Here is a 19,931-nt window from a genome sequence, read left to right on the forward strand (position 1 = left end):
ACTCATTAGCCCTACCTAGTCTCAGATTCCTCTCCCATAAAAAGGGAACATTAGCCCCTAGTCACAATGTGCCCAGCTCTGTGCCTCCCAACACCCACAAGGTTGGCCACCAGGGCAGTGGCGGAGACCCTCTGACAGGCTGGCAGTGTGGGTGGGTTCCCTGAGTCTGTTTTCAAGCCTGTCTCTGGCTCTCCCCAGGAAAAGATCCAACAACACCAGTGAGCTTTGTTAGGGAGGATGTGTAGCACTCTCCCCTCCAAACCCAAATCCCCAGTAAGTCAGGAAGATGTATGTGTTTTAAAACATTGGGAGGTCTGCTTTGGATCACCCTGAGCTGCGGCTTCCCCACGCGGCCGGGGGTGGAGGGAGGCAGCTCTCTGCTCACGCCCCACACAGGGCTGCTCCGCTCAGCCTCAGCAGCCGTTGACTTTTAAATCATAAAAAGCCACTCTATATACAGTTTACTTTGCTGCTAGAAGGCAGCAGAACGTAGATATTAGGACGGAAGGAAGAAAAAAAAAAACAGGGAGAGAGCAGAAGAAGCAGCCGTTAATCCCGCCAGGCTTCTGGGCACTGGAGCAGTTGTGGATGACAAAACTTAATTAGAAACATGAGCAGTTTAACCGAAAACACTTGTGACAATCGGAAGGGCAGCTTCTCCGGTTGGAGAATTTCTCCTAGGGAATCGCTGCGGGAGAAAGTGGCTGCTGCTAGGTAAGTCCTGTCATTGTGACTTTTCGGACCCAGGCGTACTCTCTGGGGTTTGGAGGGGTACAGCCTGCCTGTCCCGCACACCACATGGGGTGCTGGGCGTGGTGGGCGCTGGGCTCAGCTCAGCACGCCTTCCCTGGCTTTGGCCACTTTCTCCACCAGCTGACTTACCTGGAAGGCAAGAGCGGCATCATCCCAGGGCTGCCCAGAGAACGGGGCTACAGTGCTTATTTATGTGACTGTCCAGCCACCTTGGTGGCTAGAGGAGCTATCGTCTGGAGCCCACATTTCCCAGAATAATTCTGGCTCTTGTTTGGAAATATTTTGAAACATTTCTGAGAAAAGAGTCTGGCCAGGGAAAGTTTCCTGAACGCCAAGGGGAAGCCTTGACTTTCAGATAACCTGAGTGTTTTCTTGCCTGCGGGAAAGCCAAGCACATAGATTATGCTCTTAAGCAAAAAGGGTCTTTAAAAAAAAAGTTTAGCCGGAATCATGTAACTCTTTCAAAGTGCCGCCATAGGAAAAACTTCTTGCTTTGACGGGATTTAGCAACTTTTCTGGGTAATTATTCTCCGCTAAAGATTCTTTCTGGTTTCTTCTCCTTTTCTACTTTTTTTTTTTTTTTTTTGCTTACTTGCTTGCTTTATTTTAATGTTTCTGCTACATTGTTTTCTTAAAAGTTAATGATGATTATAATTCTTGATTCTTTTGTATAACTGGGAAATGGAACTGTGGACTGAATAATTGAAGCAGTAGATACTTACCACGCTTTTCTCATACTATTGTGCTGGTTGTTGGTGGTAAGGGTTTTGATTTTTCTCTTATTTTTCTGTAGATTTACATTTGTATGTTCTTTGCATGTGACGCTTAAGATCAGCCTGCATTTGTACAATGTAAGGCACCAAAATGGGATGGGATGGGGAAGGGAAGATGGGGGAAGTTGAGAGAGGATTTAAATCCTAACCACAGATAATCCAGAGAGCAGGTAATGGAGCTATACCGCATTTGGTTTGGGAACGATTGCCCGTGGAGCCATGGCCTCCTGTCACCTCCATTGCAGGTCAGCAGCTCTGATTCAGGTCTTCCCCCTTTTTCTCTGTCTCTGCAGAGCCATTGATAAGCTCAGCCTCCTCTCATCCCGGAATGAGTGAAAATGCACCTGTTTCCTTGGAGAGCAGCAGCCCCTCTGTCACGGCTAACTGCAGCACCTCCTCAGCCATCCCCCAGCCCGGCACAGCCTCCAAGCCCTGGCGCAGCAAGTCCCTCAGCGTGAAGCACAGTGCCACGACGTCCATGCTTGCGGTCAAGCCGCCTGGACCCGAGGCCCCCAGGCCCACGCCCGAAACCATGAAGCCAGCACCCAACAATCAGAAGTCCATGCTGGAAAAACTAAAACTCTTCAACAGTAAAGGGGGCTCTAAGACAGGCGAGGGCCCCGGGTCCCGGGACACGAGCTGTGAGCGGCTGGAGATCCTGCCGAGCTTTGAAGAGAGCGAGGAGCTGGAGGCCATGGGCCGCATGGTTCCCACCACCGGCCCCGCATCCAACAGTCCCAAGATTGCGCTCAAGGGCATCGCCCAGCGGACTTTTAGCCGAGCACTGACCAACAAGAAGAGCTCTCCAAAAGGCAATGAGAAAGAGAAGGAGAAACAGCAGCGGGAGAAGGAGAAGGAAAAAGAGAAAGGCAGAGATCTCACTAAGAGAGCCTCAGTGACCGAGAGGCCAGACCTTAAGGAGGAGCCCAAGGAAGAACCCAGCGGACTGGCTGCAACCGAGATGCCAAAAAAGTCCTCCAAGATCGCCAGCTTCATCCCCAAAGGGGGCAAGCTCAGCAGTGCCAAGAAGGAGGCTACAGCCCCTTCCCACAGTGGAATACCAAAACCAGGAATGAAAAGCATGCCCGGAAAGTCCCCAAGTGCCCCCACGCCCCCCAAGGAGGGCGAGCGAAGCCGGAGTGGGAAGCCGAGCTCGGGGCTGCCCCCACAGAAGCCCCAGCTGGATGGCAGGCACTCCAGTTCCTCCTCCAGCCTGGCATCCTCGGAGGGAAAGGGCCCCGGGGGCACCACCCTGAACCACAGCATCAGCAGCCAAACTGTCAGTGGGTCTGTAGGGACCACCCAGACCACGGGAAGCAATACCGTCAGTGTCCAGCTACCTCAGCCACAGCAGCAATACAACCATCCCAACACTGCCACGGTTGCACCTTTCCTGTACAGGTAGGAGCAGCTCACACCGCCTTCCTGGGTAAAGAGCCTGGCTGGTGGATCCCTGTCTGTGGGTGGATCCTCCCATCCTTCTGGAACAGGCGAGCAAACAGCTCAGGTACCATGGGACTCGCTCCTGAGGGAGGCAAACATGCTACTCTTGAGGGGACAGTCCCCACAGCATGGCTGGGGAAGGTTGGAGAAAGCCAAAGAAGGAAAGTAAAACATGCGCCATCCCCAGTATGAGCGGGAGATTATCCAGGCTCATGGGACGAAAGCATGTCAGAATCAGCAGGAGTAGGAAGGCCTCCATGTGCAGGCTGTGTGGTTTAGTGTCAGATGACATGGGTCATAACACATCCTAAACCCACTAAAAAACCCCAAAGAAACCACCTTGCTGAGTAACAGATATTTCTTCTTAGCCTTGAACTTCCCAGTCTTCACAGTCATGGGTGTGTTGAAGCTTTAAAGGTAAGAGGGAGACAGGGAAGGGAGTCTTAAGGGAGAGGCCAATTGTAGAAAAGCAGAACCCATGTTGTATAGAGGGAGGAGGCTACTGTCCTTTTTTAAATTTCAGTTTCATTTTTTGTGGTACCAGAGATTGAACTCAGGTGCATTCTACCTCTGGGCTGCACCTCCGGCCCTTTTTGTTTTTTTTATTTTTAAACAGGGCCTCACTAAGTTACCTCCCACTAGCCTCAAACCTGCGATATTCCTGTCTCAGCCGTCTAAGTATTAGGATTACAGGTGTGCACCACCACGCCCGTGCAAGCCTGCTGCGCTCTCTCTCCCCCCACGCCCGATCTCCTCTGATCATACCTTTGTAGAACCATGTGGAGCCCAGTGCTGGTTCCCTGTGGTTCTGGCCACCAGAGAGCCTCTGGTCACACAGCCTGCACCACACCTGGCTCCTGATGCGGTGGGATGCACATAGATGTGCGCTCCAGGCAGGTGCAGCTTCCCGGCACTGCTCTTGAGGGAGAGTCCCAAAGCTTTTGCTCATAGCACTCAACTTTGTCCTGTGCTACAGATGTATAGTGCATTTGGCCATGCTGCACAGCTGGATAACTAATACCTACACACAGCAAAAGGAGACTAATGATTGAATGTCATAGTCCACTCACTTGTAACTCTCACCCTAAGTGCACACACATACATAACTGTACATACATACTTATTCACCCACAGCTGTGGACACATGTCCACAGTCACAAGTACACATTTGCATGCCAAATGCATATGTGCATAGGTGTATTTACATACCTGTTCAGGTACATAGACTCATGCCCATACTTTCAGTTTCCTGTGTCTGCATGATTCCCTCAAGAACTGTCTCTTCCCTCTCCCTGCCCGAGTTGTGTTCTTGTGAGCTCTGTTACGATTCCAATAGCAATTTCCAAGTAAAGCCAGCTGGCATCCAGTGAGGGAATGTCAGGCTTCACCTAGTCCCTCTTTTATTTTCTCCTGTTTGCCCTCCCTTCAGTGAGGGTCACGGGGATCTTTTTAATCGGGAGCCCATCATTTTATTAAATCAAGTCATCAGCTCAGCTAACAGTGCAGAGCCAAGTCTTGAATAATGGCTCAGCCGCCCGCATGCATGACTTTTAATACAATTGTTCTCTGAAGCTTGGAGGCAGCTGAATAGCTCCCCATGAAACTTTTATCATTCCAATTGCATTAACAGGAATACATATTCAAACTACCATCCACAGAATTGGGGGTTGCATTTTCAATATTAAAATACATGACAGTCTTTGATCACCAGCGATCCCACTCCTCTTTCTTATTTTTGACTGTAAAACATTTAACCTTCTCATTATTTGAAGGTTTTCTATGAGAGGAAAAACTCACAAGGAGGAAGAGCAAATGTCTGAGAAATGGGAGGAAGGGCACACTTCAGGGATGTGCATCTGCAAACCCCATTTTAATAACGTTCACTTGGGGTGGGGGCTTCTCTGAGGTGCTGTGGAAGAAGAGCTCCTGGAGCCAGGCAGACAGTGCGGTGCTGCATGCCTGCAATCCCCATACTTGGTAGACTGAGACAGGAGTATCTCAGGCCAGTGTGAGGCCAGTACACGGTAACTTAGCAAGGCCCTTTTTCAAAATAAAAAGTGCAGTATGGTTGGGGGTGTAGTAAAGGCAGATGCCCTTGGGTCAATCTCCAGTACCACTAAAAAGAAAGACGAACCCTGGGTAGGAGTGGGGACATGGGACTGTCTTTCATCAGTTCATGACACCCTCTGTGTTTTGGGACACTGGCTATAGAGACAGTTATGACACTGAGTCTCACTGACTCTGCCAAGGGATTTCTATATACTAGCTCCCTGAATTCTTCCTTTAGCTCCACGAGCTAGCTTACTTATAAAATTCCATTCCATACACGTGCAAATGAAGCTTAGAAGCTTAGACTAAATCACTTGCTCCAAATCAGAAAGTTACTAACTAGAAGACTCGTATTGAAACCAGAGTCTAAGCAGAGGGCCAGGTTCCCAGCCATTATGTTGTCTAGATTCTCACAGTCACCTTGTCTTTCTGAGCTTCATTGTTTTCATCTGCACAGTGAGGAGACTGAACTAGATTAGAGAATTTTAAAAGTGAGTTATGGCCCCTTTCTGCCCTAAAATCCTCTTTCTCAAGTATCTAGCTCCCTGTATAGCTTATAAGGGCTCCCCCATCACCTTTCCATGTTAAAGATGAAACCAAGGGCAAAGGGAAGATGGACTGTTTTTGGAAACTACTCAAGGTAAATTATATTTATCAATTTAGAAGTAACAACAAATAGACACAGCCATCTCTGTACTAACTGCTTTCGGGTCACATCATGTTTGCTTTTTATAGCAAGTGGGTAGGTTGCTCTTGGTAACCCCATCATGCAGGTGAAGGCTCTGGTGTTCAAAACGGTGAACCCCTTAACTTACATTTGCATGACTCTTGAGTTATGCACCTTAGACTTGTTAACTACATGTTTAGTCCCCAAGTCTAATATTACTTCTAATACCAGCATCTTTCTAGGCTTAAAATTTTCTTATTTATAAATTGACACATTCTTCTTGAGATTGTGCTCAGTATTATGAACTTGAAATAACCTTTGCCTGCAGGGAGCTTTCCATTTAGTCAAGGAAAGATTTATTAATCAGATACCACATAATCAATAGGCAATAGGAGAATAAGGAAAGAACTGTAGAGACACAGCAAGATGGAGACATGAACTGGCAGAGTCAGAGAAAGCTTCCAGGCTGACGCCATAGAGCTGAGCCGCATAGACTGGTTAGGGCCAGACAGGTTTAACTAAGGGTTTTCTCTACCTTAACTATACCCCCAGACATTTTTATTTTGAAACAGGATCTTGCTAAGTTGCTAGGGTCCCATTAACTTGCTGAGGCTACTCTGGAATCTGAAATCGTTTTTCCTCTCTCAGCTTTCCAAGAACTGGAATTACAGGTGTGCACCGCTGCCCCCAGCTTCTAGACAGAGGTCACAGTGACTACAAGGTATTATCTGGTAATGGAGAAGAGCCACGTGTTCACGGCACAGAGTGGGCAGCTGTGTAGAAGGAGTGGGAGCGGTAGGAAATGGAGCTAAAAACACAGCAAGAATTCCATCATGTGGGGCATCATCTGCCACAATCAGGAGTTTACTTCTTATTCTGGGGGTGATGGGAGCCCTCTGAGTCATTTAATCAGAAGGTGTTGGCATCACATCAATATTACACATATCAGTGCAGGGTCTTGTGGGAGTAACGAGCCTTAGGAAGAGTCTAGAATAGAGGTCACCATCCAAATGCCTTCTTGGATCTAAAAGACAAATTCCTGCCTCAGGGTGGGTGGGGCTGCAGCTGGGGGAGCTTCAGGCCTCTCAAAAGATGCAATGATGGCTTGGCACCAGCAGGTGGCGCCCTGCAAGAATGAACCCTCAATCTCTCAGACTTCCTTGATTTTACTGGGAGAAGGCAAACATTCAGGTAACTTCTTAGTTAGATATTCTAATTTATAAATAGTGAATTAATTTGAAAACACTGTGCAAACCACCGAGCCGCTACTTGCAACGTCTGGGCTAGAGGCAAGGGACCTGTTTCAAAGTGCTTAGGGAACCTAGGCAGAGATGAAGAGGACATATTCTGGATTAGGGGTAGGGAAGAATGCTGGAATTACGAAAATCCTTTAAAGGTAGCAATTACAGGAATTAGGAAGGCCTCAGTAAGGAAGCAAAGGAGGAAAGAATAGGTGGGTGGTTTGAAGTTACATCCCCCACAGTCCATCCATATCCTTGCCAAACACATTCTCGTGGACTTTGGCGGTATTCAGTGTTAGGGCACAGTGTTAACATGCAAAAGGCCCCCAGCTGAATCCCCCGTATCAAGAAAACAAGAACAACAGCTTTCTTCATAGTGAAATTTGGCCAAATTAGTCCAAGATGCTAATGAATTTTTAATGTTACACATGGGATTATACATCTGAGCATAATTATACATTGCGATGCCTAAATAAGCCATGGTAGTTGTGGTAAGAAAACATTGCATGAGGCTGTTGCCTCAATTTGCTTGACAAATAAGGGCATGGGGAAGGTTTGGGGAAGTACAGATTTCTGTCAAGTGTTGAAATAATGATCAATGAGACCTTTCATGTCAGGAGATCTGAGCTCTGAATCAGAGGCCTGGAGGGCAAGCGCAGCTGCTTGGCACCCACTCCCGACTGGTTTTACAGTCACCTTTCAGAGAGACCCGTGTCAAAGGATTGCTCAGGGAGGGGAGTCGATGGAGTCATCTTTATGCTTGACTTGCTGGCGTTGCTGTTTACCTGGGAGTTGCTCTTTGGCACTAGTTAAATTATCTAAACTACTCAGTACCCTCCAGCATGTGTCTGGCTAGACCTAGCTCCCTGAGGGGGATTCAGAAAAGAGTTCTCCAGTGAGTGATTGCAAACCCTCCATTTGGATGATGAATATTTCATCTTTTCCAGTTCGGTGGCTCCCTCTGTTCTTAGGACATTGCTCCACGTGTGACTAGTGAATTATTTAGTGTCAGTCTGCTGGTCTGCTCTATGTGAAGCTTCTTGCTGAAGGAGGTGATGGCAAGTGCTGTGGCCAGACCACGGTGGTCCAGATGTGGTAGTTGCCTCTTGTGACAAGTGTGTCTGCTTTGGTTTGTGTGCAAAGGTCCCAGACAGACACAGAAGGGAATGTCACAGCCGAGTCCAGCTCAGCGGGTGTGAGCATGGAGCCCAGCCACTACACCAAGACTGGACAGCCTGCCCTGGAGGAACTCACAGGTAAGTGTGCAGCCCCAATATTCTGTGTCTGCTGGTGACGAGGCCTCCCCAGCCACCACCTACTGAGATAACATAAGAGAATCCACTAGTTGCATTGACTGACAAGCTGTTCAAACCTTTTTTCTTATCCTCTTTGTTATTTTCCTTCTCTTTCTTCCCTTTCTCTTTTATAGACTCCCTACCTTTCCCCAAGAATTGTAAATAACTTTTACCTGTTGGCAGGTCCTATGTTTAAGAGAGATTCAGTTTTACTCGTTTAGGGGCTCTGAATTACTCTGATACTCAATTTTAAATCTCCTTGTTTACCTTCAGATAAATTTGTGATTCAACATGATTTGGGACTCTACAATATTGGATTTTTTTCATTCCTTATAGAAGAAGCACAGGTTATAAATATGTTCTTAGCAGTTTCCACTAATTGACAAGAAGATTATAGCATGTTGTTTTTACCAAAAAGTTTAAAAAACCTTAAACATTATGTATTTCTAAACTAGGCAATAGTGATTATATGGATATTATACTAGATAAAAACATCAAATCCAGTTTGTCAGATAGTTAATTCACTGATTGGTGTTACACTGATTGGTGTAAAGGAGAAAAGTCATGCCTGATTTAGGCTTTTTTGTTGGTGGTGTTGGGAATTGGCCCCAGGGCCTCATGCAGACTAAGCATGTATTCTTCATCGAGCTACATCTCCAGTCTGTGAATTAGAATTCTTACTAGTGCGCTCCAGTCTACCACCTTCCCTGTCTCCCTTCCCCGCTCACTCCCTGGCCCCATCTCTGCTCCAGCAGCTTTCCACCAGAGCAGCGAGTGGTAAGCCACCTGTTTGGCAGTGGCTCTGTCACTCATCTTGTACCTTACCACTTCCAGAATTGAATTAAAAATTGAATCCATCTTTAAAATTCCCTTGTCAGACTGAATATCCATGACCACACCATTTTAATAGCCACTTGGCTGCAGTGGAATTCGTCTGCAGCCCAAGGGAACAACTTTCACCCTTCTTACTATTAGCTTTTGAGTATTTATTTCAGGGGCTGTGGATGATTTACCCATTTCTTTTGGTTTCACTGGCTGATTGCCAGAGATTGCAATGGTGCAGAGATTCCTCAAGCAATCCATCTTGGAAATGATTGATTTTATGTGTCCTTCTCTGCAGGGCCTGTAGCTCCCTTACATGTGAACACATGAGTATCTCCTAGAAAGGTCCAGCTATAAGGAGAGAGATGTGCAATTTCAATGATGCTCAGGTCTCTACACATTTCAGAACTATTCTCTGTGCAGATATTAAAAGAGCTAGCAAGACTAGTCTGATATTCCATAAAGTAGCATAGATTTCAGTCACACATTGAATCTCAGTAAAATCCACAATTGAAAAGTAAAACCTGTATCTAGAGAACATTGCAGATATTACTTAGGTTTCAGGTAACAGATCACAGTTTTTGACCTCTTACTAATGTTCTTTCTTCTTTCCATGTTACCTGTGGCCCAGAACTACTCGGCCAAGTCAGAGCTCAGAAGCCTGTAGTGTTGCAGGGGTTTGGGCTGCAGACTAGTATCGCCACATGCATCTGGTCATGTACTCATTGGTGTTCCATGGTGTAGGTTGCTAGTGAAAATTTCTTGGATCAGGGTGACTTGTCTTTATAGTTGAGCAGTAGAAATCATATGTATGACTGTAGTCAGAGTTTTTTATGGAGACACTCAGTGGCAGAAGATTGAATTGAACTCAACCCATCTCTTTAAATGACACCGAATGGTATTATATTTAGAGATGGGCATTTATGAGACTTGATCAGTTGTTTACTTCTTCCTTTTGATAATGCAAATAGTGGGTTCTTTCTATGGTGTGTTGTCATGGGCATAGCATTATAGTTGAGAAATGCAGCTTAGATTATAGACTTAGAAGGACCCACACCTTGCTTATCACCCAGTTCATAAATCCCTCTCAGATTTTTGACAGGTTATCTTTCAGCCTCTGCTTAAGTATTTCTTGGAAAGTTTAAATATTTCTTGGAAGTTAAATATTTCTTAGAAAGTTGTTTCTTTCTAAGACTCCTCCCCATTTTGCTTTAACACATAATTGAATTCTTAATTCTTACATTTCCAATCACTGGCCTCCTGCAGTCTACAGATAATTTTCATCCTTTCCCATGTAGCAGCGTGTCCCTTAAGCTTTCAACATCCAAGTAAACATCCCAGGTTCCTTTCATCTTCCTTCTGTGGTGCTGTGACATTCTACAAACTCAGTCATGGCAGGTTGACATGTAGCTCTCAGTCATGGCTGGTGGCTCAAGAGAGAACTTTTCTTGGCAAACTCAAGATCCCTGTTGGTAGACATGGAATAACTTACATCATTTTTACAATCTCCTTAGGAGCTGATAGGGCCCGTTATTTCCACTAGAGTTCAGCTGTGTTTTTATTTGTTCAGGCTGTGTGTTGGTGAGGAAATCTTACATCCCAAAGAGGCAAGTTGGCCATTCAAGATATGATCTCCTAAGCACATTAGGAGAATCACTGTTTGTATTTCTGCACCACCCTGGAGATCTTCACTAGTGTGGGCTTCTGAGCTGAGTAAGCATTTCTTGGTAGGGTCTTCATGAGGAAAACTGAACACACATACTTGCTGAGCCCCCATTTTGTGCTGGGTACATCATATGCGCTGTGTGATCTGATTCTCATGTGAGCCCTTCTTGAGAAGGGGTTTTTTTAATACCATTTTAAAGATGAGATTTAGAGTAGAAGTGCTTCATACAGGATCAAGTAGCTAACAAGTGGCAATACCATAATTCTCATCTTTTTGGAAATGCAAAGCTATGCTTTTGCTTCAGCCCCACCCAACCAAACATCTGCTGGGCAATAAATATTTCTCAGGCACCTATATAATTGCACGGTGGTTACCAAAAGTAAAGATCAAGCACTACCCCAACACAAAGATCTTTGAATTCCTTCCTTCCTTCCTTCCTTCCTTCCTTCCTTCCTTCCTTCTTCCTTTTCTTCCTTCCTTCTTTCTTTCCTTCCTTCCTTCTTTTCTGAACCCAGACCTGACATATGCTAGACAAGCACTGTACCACTGAGCCACATCCCTAGTCTAAATCTTTGAATTTCTAAAGGAGATTTAGGCAAATATGTTAGCAATCAAAACATGGGTAAATAATATACTTTGGGGGTGTGACTGAGTTAATTAATGGAGGTAATTTGAAAACCTCTGTCTTGACCTAGCTTTCTAATAATTATTCACTATAGAACATAGAGCTGTCCAAAGGATCAGTACCTTTTTGGCAGCCTTACATAAATAAAATGTGACCAAACTGGCAGTAATATATATATATATACATATAGATACATATATATTCTTTTTTTTTTTTAGATTTGGGTGGGAAATCCAAGCTTGAGCACTGTTCAGATAAGGGAAAAATGCCTTCCCAATTTCTCTGGGTTAAAAGGGGGCAGAAAATTGAAAACAGTTGTACTTTTAAGATTAGAGAGTTGGCTATAGTAAATTTCTACCATAAAAATCAGATGGCTTACATTTACTCATCCTCCAAGCTCCAGGCACCACTAAGCTGAGAAAGACCCAAGGAAGTTTTTATCCATCTTAGAAGAAAAGTTTAATTCTATGACATTTCTTAAATGCCTATTGCCCTATTAGTGATAGTTACTGGGACTTCTCTCAAAGTCTGATGGAAATCCCACTTGCAGCTGCCCATGCCTACTATGTTCTATAGGGAGATTTCATTAGGAAAGTTGTTCAACATTTGAAAATAGCCACCGGCTTTTAAAGAGGCTGATTGTGGTTCCTCAGTCTTTTCAGCCTTCCCTGAAATTACTCTGGAGAGAAAAATGCTTGATTCTTTTCATTATTATTATAGTTATTTCCATTCTTCTTTTCCCCTTGTGAGGACAAATGAAACAGTATAGCCAGAAAACTGGCACAAGGCTGTACTGCCAGGCACGTGGCTTCCTAGTTTGTGGGTGGCACATTTTTCATGGTACATTAGTGCCAATTCAAACCGGGCTCGGCCACGTGTCTTATAGAAAATCTTGCCCAGACACCGGAAGGCTGTGGTTCTGCCAAGGAGAATCCCAGCTGCTGCTCGATGGCTTCCTGCTCTCCAGCCCCAGTGAGCACATGTTGAGTGCTTCTGGTGGACACAGTGCAAAGGGAACTCCAAACCTCAGCCTGTTGTGTCTCCCTCCATACCTGTCCTTTGAGGTCAGTGCTCACCACACTCATTTTAAGAATGTGGAATCAGAAAGATAGAGAAGACCAATACCTTTCCCATCATGAACAATACAGCCAGTAAGCAGAAGAGCCAGAATTTGAGATTCTACAATGCATCCAATGAGGACAAAGATAGACCTCTCTGTGGAATTATTTGTGATTAACAAATACACGTTGTTTGGCCACTGCAAGTTCTTATTGTAAATTAGGGCCTGTTATACAGGGGCATGTATCACAGAGCAATACACACACACCTTTGCATGGGTAGAAAATGACTCTGGGAAGGGGTCAGACCTAACCTGTGCATGTCTTTATTAGAGACAATATGAAAAATACATTTACATCTCAAACTAGGTGTCTCCTGTCTCCCATAAGCTAGACTCCACTTCCTTCAGAAGGGACCTGAGGGAAGAAACTCTTCAAATTTGACAGCTGCCCTTGGACATCCATTCAATCATTCATTCACTCTTATATCCTTATAAAGAATCCACAGCAAGCCAGAAACTGGACCTTAACCTGGTTATGGTCACAGATATATCTGCTTGCTGCTTTCATAAACTTCTCAGTCTACCAAAACATTGCAGTACTCTTAACCCTTGTCTTTCCAGGGGAAGATCCCGAGGCCCGTCGGCTGCGGACAGTGAAGAACATTGCTGATCTGCGGCAGAATTTGGAGGAGACCATGTCCAGTTTACGGGGAACTCAGGTTACACACAGGTATCTGCGGGGGGAATTGTTTTGCCAAACTAGCTGGGAAGCTGGCTTTCTGCTGCTACTTCTGTGTTTGTGCCATCTATGAAGTGATTTGGTTAATAAGGGAATAAATGACCTTGTTCCCAAAATGTGCTGGAATTCACAGAGAAAGCTAGGTGACATGCAGAAGGGAAATAGAACAAAACGTACATAGATTCCTTCCCCAATAAGAAGGTTACTCTCTCTACTTCATAGAAGATATTGCAGAGCACCTCTATTTAAATTTCACTTTCTAGCTGGGCGTGGTGGCGCATGCTTGTAATCCTAGCGCTTGGGAGGCGGAGACAGGAGGATCCCACAGGTTCAAAGCCAGCCTCAGCTACTTAGTGAGGCTCTCAGCAACTTAGTGAGGCTCTGAGCAACTTAATGAGACCCTGTTTCCAAATAAAGTATTAAATAGGTCTGGGAGTATAGCTCAGAGGTAGTAAAGACCCTGGGTTCCACCCCCAATACCACCAAAAAAATAAGTAAATAAATAAATTAAATTAAATAAATAAATTTCACTTTCCTTGCATTTTCCACAGCTATCCTGTGTGGTTAAAATGAGCAGGTGAACTGTATTTGACCTGTGTGATGAATTGAATAACTTGAATTCCTACCCAGCCTTCTGATAGGCAACAGTCTATAATATTATTAGTCATGCATGTGCATAAAACACATAGGTAAATGTTTATAAAAACTATGATCATGTTTAAACTATGATTTAGTTGGATAAACTCTAGGATTACATTGGAAATATTTATCAGGTTGTTTTCATTCTTCAGCAGTAAGTTAAAAGGGCTGCAACCTGGGATGTCCTTGGTGACTTGGGCAGAGTAAGGTTTTACCATTTGTGTTTGCTTTGAAAATCAAAGAGAGCCCCTAGTTGCCCCCCCACTAAACCCAAGGAGTTGCTGTTGCTTCTCTAATCTCAGTTTCTTTGATAAAAGAGTACAGGGAGGAGACATAGAGCTTCCCCTCCATCAGCAATTTGGCAGATCGGGGTTAACCACTGTGGTCTATCTTCAGTAGGACCTAGGGAACCAGTATGCAGGAAGTGAGACCACTTCCAGGATAGGAGAAGCAAAAACAGCTCAAGGCACCAAATGGGCTCTTCCAGAGGAGAATCAGCTTAGGGGTTTGGGGGTGGCACTCCTGAGGCTTAAGGTATCAAAAGGCATGCAGCCAGATACTGGATCCCATGGCTCTGATTAGGTATCAAACATCTTTCTACTAGAATCAGTGAAACTATGTTGATGCAGCATTTCTTTTGCTGGATCTCTTGGCTTGAATTAGGATGGTAATTATGATAAGAGAAAAACTTCGATAGTTTTTTTTTCCCTGCACAACAGAATCTCACTCTCTGCTTGCTTAGAAAAGCCGAATGCTATTCTGAAGAGATACAGATGTTCAGTTTGACTGCACTGCAGAGCCTGCAGGCTCTGAAGATAAGGGAATGGGAAAGGTCCTCTGATGCCCAAGCTTAATCTCCTGAGACATTCCCATCCATATGACTTGATTTATGAGAAAGCTCAATTATTGGCATTTGCCAATCTTTTTATTTTGTTTGGTTTGTTTTGTTTTTATGAGCTGGGGATCGAACGTAGGGCTTCATGCATTCTAGGTGAACACCGTATCACTGAGTTATACCCCTAGCCCTCTTTTCAGTTTTTTTTTTCCCTTTGGACAAAATGTAAGTAGAAGAAACAAAAGTCTAGTGTAAATGGAACTTGGAGGTAAAAGAGTTAGAATTCTCCCCCTTGTTCAGGCAGGAAGGGGCTGAGGATGTGAAATGCAGTATTAGGAATTTGAGAACTCCTGGTGGGCTGGTGCATTCTACCCTTAGAGGAAGAGAGTAGTGACTTTGGAACAGATGGGTAGGCAGAAATCGTCATGCCCTTCTTTTCTGATGCAGTATTTCCTATTTCCTTTCCTAAACTGAAAATTGAAAAGAAAATTTAAGATCTTCTGAAATCAAAAAGTTAGGATCATTAAGTTATGGTAGTTGGTAGAGGGTATTCTATACCATGTGTTAGAGGAAAAGGTTTTCACTGGGCTTTTCAAAATAATGTAATAGATGTGCGCTTTTCATTTTATGTGTTTTTAAATTTTTTTTTATTTTGCAGTGCTGGGAGCAAACCCAGGGCCCTGCACATGCTAGGCAAGCACTCTACCACTGAACCATGTCCCAAGCCCTTTTCATTTCATCTTGAGATAAGGTCTTGCCAAGTTGCCCAGGCTGATCTTGAACTAGCAATGTTGTTACCTCTTCCTCCTGAGTACCTGAGATTATGGCCATGTGTTTCTATGCCTGGCTTCATTTTTCATAGAGGAATATACCAAGTAGGACTTGGTACCTTTTATTTTATCCTACTGTGTATGTGGAATTAAAGAAAACATAAACTGCAATGAAGACTATACACATTGGGCCTTAACTTAGGGTGTTTTTTGCATTTTTAGCACATTGGAAACCACATTTGACACCAATGTCACCACGGAGATAAGTGGCCGTAGCATCCTCAGCTTGACAGGGAGGCCCACTCCTCTGTCCTGGAGACTCGGCCAGTCTAGCCCTCGGCTCCAGGCAGGAGACGCCCCCTCAATGGGCAACGGGTACCCACCTCGAGCCAACGCCAGCCGGTTCATCAGCACCGAGTCAGGCCGCTATGTGTACTCTGCCCCCCTGAGAAGGCAGCTGGCCTCCAGGGGCAGCAGCATCTGCCACGTGGATGTCTCAGACAAGGCAGGAGATGACGTAGACCTGGAAGGCATCAGCATGGATGCCCCCGGCTACATGAGCGATGGGGATGTCCTGAGCAAGAACATCCGGACCGACGACATTACAAGCGGGTGAGTGCCTGGGCTTCTGTCTTTGAGTGGTGCGGGAGAAGGCTCAGCCCCTTTCCCTTTTGCAAGGCTTGACACTGGTTCTCTGGAGATCAGGCTGCCTGCCTTGACTGCTGCTGTGTGTCCAAAGCATGGGCAGAACGGTGCTGCGCTGAGAGTCAGGGGACCTGGGGAGACAGGCCTGGCCAGTAATTTACAAGGCTCTACCAGCTGTCAGAGTCACAATGGAAGATGGACCTGCTGTGTGGGCTTCCCAGAAAGCTTACATTGATAATGGAGCCCCTGTCCCTTAGCCGCCTGTCTGGTCCCGTAGGACTGGCCCTTACCCGCCTCCTATGTGCCTCCTTTCTCCCTCCACCTTGCTTCTCCCACTGTAGCTGGCCCTTCTGTTCTTTAGTCTCTCCAAGCTCTTTCCTGCCCGTGGCCTTTGCTCTCTGTTTCTGGACCTGGATTCTGTTTCTCAGATCTTTGCACAGCTAGTTGCCTCTTGCTGCTCGCCTGGCTCCTCCATGGAGAGGGCCTCCTCGATCATTCGATTGGAAGTAGTTTGTGTCCTGCCCCTGCAATAGTCACTTCTGTGACTCTGTGCTGAGCTCTTTTGAAAAGTCATCACTATATAAGATTGTCTTGATTATGGCTTACATTAGATTCTTTCCTTGCCCCCCCTCTGCTTGCAAACTGATTGCACCATGAAGCCAGAGTATTGTCTTTTTATTCACCACTGAGTCCTTAGTACATTGTATATAATGGGAGTTTACAAGTACTGCTGCATTAATGAGCACGTGGGCATGGATGGATGAAGGTACAGACCCAAAGTCTGTTTTTCAACTTGCTCATCTATAATGTTAAGGATGCTGAGGAGATATGTCTAAGGACCCTCTAGATGGAGCATGCCATGACTCTGTGTTTTATGAGGCTTCCAGTTTGTAGCTTCACTATCAGATCACTGTGTAAGCCTAAGGTGCATTTCTTTGTCACTTGCCTGAGACTTCATCTATTAAGGTGACATGTCTACAAGTTTTCCAAAATCATTTATTACCCCTAACTTTCTAGCAATGGAAATTACACATAAAAAACATTAACATTGTATCACTCAGTTCCATGGAAATAATGATCAAGGACATGGGTGAGCCAGAATTTTTATAGTTTTAATAATAACTAACTCCCCTACTATGTGCCAAACACTTTGCCGATATTTTACATGATATATTGCCTTGTTTTGTCTTCACAGTAGCCCTTTTAGGTGTACGATATCATAAACCCATTTTATAGGCAAGGAAACTGAAGTGTAGAAGGTGAAACACCTTGTCCATAATCATGCAGTTGTTAAGCAGAGCCCAGGGCTAGTGGCTCCAGATCCCATGGTCTTTAACTATTATGCAGTGCTGCCTTTCCCAGGTCTTACTGCTGCATTGAAATAGAACAACTACTAGAATTTATTTCAAAGTTAATTCAATTTGCATAGTTCTGCTTGTATGGCTAAAAATATCCTTTAATTTAAATAATAGGCATAGAGGTTGTATTAGTCTTCTTTCCAATGCTGTGACAAAACACCTGAGACATATAAACTTAAAGGAGAAAAGATTTTGGCTTATGGCTTCAGAGGTTTCAGCCCATGGTCACTTGTTTCTGGGCCTATGGTGAAGCAGAATCATGGCTGAGGAAGCATGTGATACTAAGCTCTTTGCCACCTAGTGCCTGGGATGAGGAGAGAAAGAGAGAAAGAAAGAGAGGAGAGAAGGGGCCAGCAACAAGATATCCCCTTCAGTGACCTAGTTCCTAACATTTCCACCACCTCCCAAGAACCACCAGCTAGGGCCCACGTCTTAAACATATGAACCTTTGGGGACATTCCGGATCCAAACTATGACAGGTATGTTTTCATTTGGGATAGAAAAGGCTTTGACAGGAGGATGGAAGGAGGTTCGACGTCAGCCTCAGCTACTTAGTGAGGCTCTTAGCAACTTAGTGAGACCCTATTTCCAAATAAAATATAAAATAGGTCTGGGAGTGTAGCCTGGATGTAGAAGGTCCCTGGGTTCTATCCCCAGTACAACAACAACAACAACAACAACAACAACAACATAAAAGCTTTGAAAATAAGAGCCACCAAATTCTTATGATGTAGCACATTTATGTTCTCTGGAATTTCTGGGAAGGTTCATGCATGGATAAATTAAATCATCTGGTCAACTTAGATCAACATTTGGTCTTCCTATTTTTCCATAACTACGAAAAAAACCATTAATATACACCTATCAATAAAACTTATTTTAATCTTTTATTATATTTAAAAGATTTTGAATATTTAAGACGGCCTCAAATCTATCATTACTAATTCTCATCTTAATAGACTACTCCAAAATCTTACTTGTTTTGAGACTGTTGTATCCTATAAGAAAGCTTATTTTGTTGCCATTAGTTAATCTTGATGTAGCATTGATAGCGTCCACAAGGTGGGGATATTAGGACACTAAACTAAAGCATAGGGGCCGTCACAGGGAGAAACGCCTGGTGTCTTTGCTACCCAATCCAGAGCCTTCTTCCCTTTACCAAAAAGCACAGATGTTTACATTTCGGTCCCTGCTTTGCAAAGCTTACATTTTAGCCTATGAGATAGCGCTTAGAGCAAGTGTAGATAAAAGAGCAGAAATGTAAGCAAACCACCCACTTAGTGAAATTGGAGAACTTTGTTCTGGTTTTCCTTTCCCTGTTCCTTTTACTGTAGAAATTTATCTCCAAAACGAGGAGCTATAGCCCAGATGACACTTAATGCATCTTCTACTTGTAACTTCTAGAACGGCCATTAAGCATGTCGCTGTCTGTGAAAATGAATGTGAATGTCTGCTTTGAGGCCAAAAACCCAAGTTTGCCTTGACATGCTCAGTTCGAGGGAAGTCACTTACTATCTTTTCTATTCATTTCTCTTTCTATGTGTAAATACAACAAGGCTGTAAACATTGAAAAGCTGGTCACTTGTTCTGTTCTTCTGAATCTGCTAAGTCAGTTATTGTTGAGGCAATTAATAGAATGCAAGAAAAATGGATTGAGGTAGGAGACAGATCAGGGCTTAAGCCTGACATTAAGAACCTATTTCACTATGCTAAGCCTTGAAGCACTAACATGGCTTTTCAGCTTCTATGATTAGGCTTCTCTTTGAGGATATATCTGGTTAACAACACGTATCTAATAAAAACTTAATTCATCAGCCGGGATCTAGATATAACGTTGACCTCAAACATCTAGGCACTCAGAAACGATAAAATGATGGAAGTTCACATCTAGATGTTTACTCGGCTTTGTGTATCAAACCTTGCCTTGAGTATGAGTAACATACCGGCCAGTGTGGAGGCTCTTTGAGGAAAGTTCTTGTGAAAGTTGACAAGTATGTTTAGAAACATTCTAATGTCTGAAAACCTAAGGACTTTGTTTTTATTTTATTTATTTTATTTTATTTTTGGTGGTACTGGGGATGGAACCCAGAGGCTTTCTACCTCTGGGCTATACTCCCAGACCTTTTTTATATTTTATTTGGAAACAGGGTCTCACTAAGTTGCTGAAAGCCTCACTAAGCAGCTGAGGCTGGCTTCGAACCCGTGCCATCCTCCTGTCTCAGCCTCTCAAGCTCGGGGATTACAAGCGTGCGCTACCATGCCTGGCCGGACTTTGTTTTTAAAATGATGCTGCACCCTGGCTTGGTGTCACAGCATTATAAATTGCATCTCTAATTCAGGCTCTTCACTGGATATGTATGTGTGCACCTGTGTGTGTCTTTCAATCCTCCTGAGGGAGAAGCACTTTATCACCATGGAGTTTGGCCAAGGACCTGATGGAAAGTGTCTTTTTTGTCCGTGTGTGTGTGTGTGTGTGTGTGTGTGTGTGTGTGTGTGTGTATTTATCAAACCCCTGTATTGCACTTAAGGTTATGCCAGGCGTGTCTAAATA

The 19,931-nt window shown here is 44.4% G+C and overlaps 1 protein-coding gene across 3 annotated transcripts in view; it reads left to right on the forward strand.

Moving 5' to 3' along the window:
• Positions 1-19,931, forward strand: part of NAV2 (neuron navigator 2) — a gene marked incomplete at both ends in the record, with an annotated part of 737,881 nt that overhangs the window by 553,903 nt on the left and 164,047 nt on the right. For all 3 annotated transcript variants that reach the window (XM_080694785.1, XM_080694783.1, XM_080694784.1), the window contains 4 exons: positions 1,820-2,927; positions 8,070-8,182; positions 13,016-13,124; positions 15,600-15,989. In XM_080694785.1, coding sequence (XP_080550911.1) covers positions 1,820-2,927; positions 8,070-8,182; positions 13,016-13,124; positions 15,600-15,989 — 1,720 coding nt within the window. The remainder of the gene's footprint in view (positions 1-1,819; positions 2,928-8,069; positions 8,183-13,015; positions 13,125-15,599; positions 15,990-19,931) is intronic.

The sequence above is a fragment of the Muscardinus avellanarius genome (assembly GCF_963383645.1).
Source record: "Muscardinus avellanarius genome assembly, chromosome: 1".
Lineage (NCBI taxonomy): Eukaryota > Metazoa > Chordata > Mammalia > Rodentia > Gliridae > Muscardinus > Muscardinus avellanarius.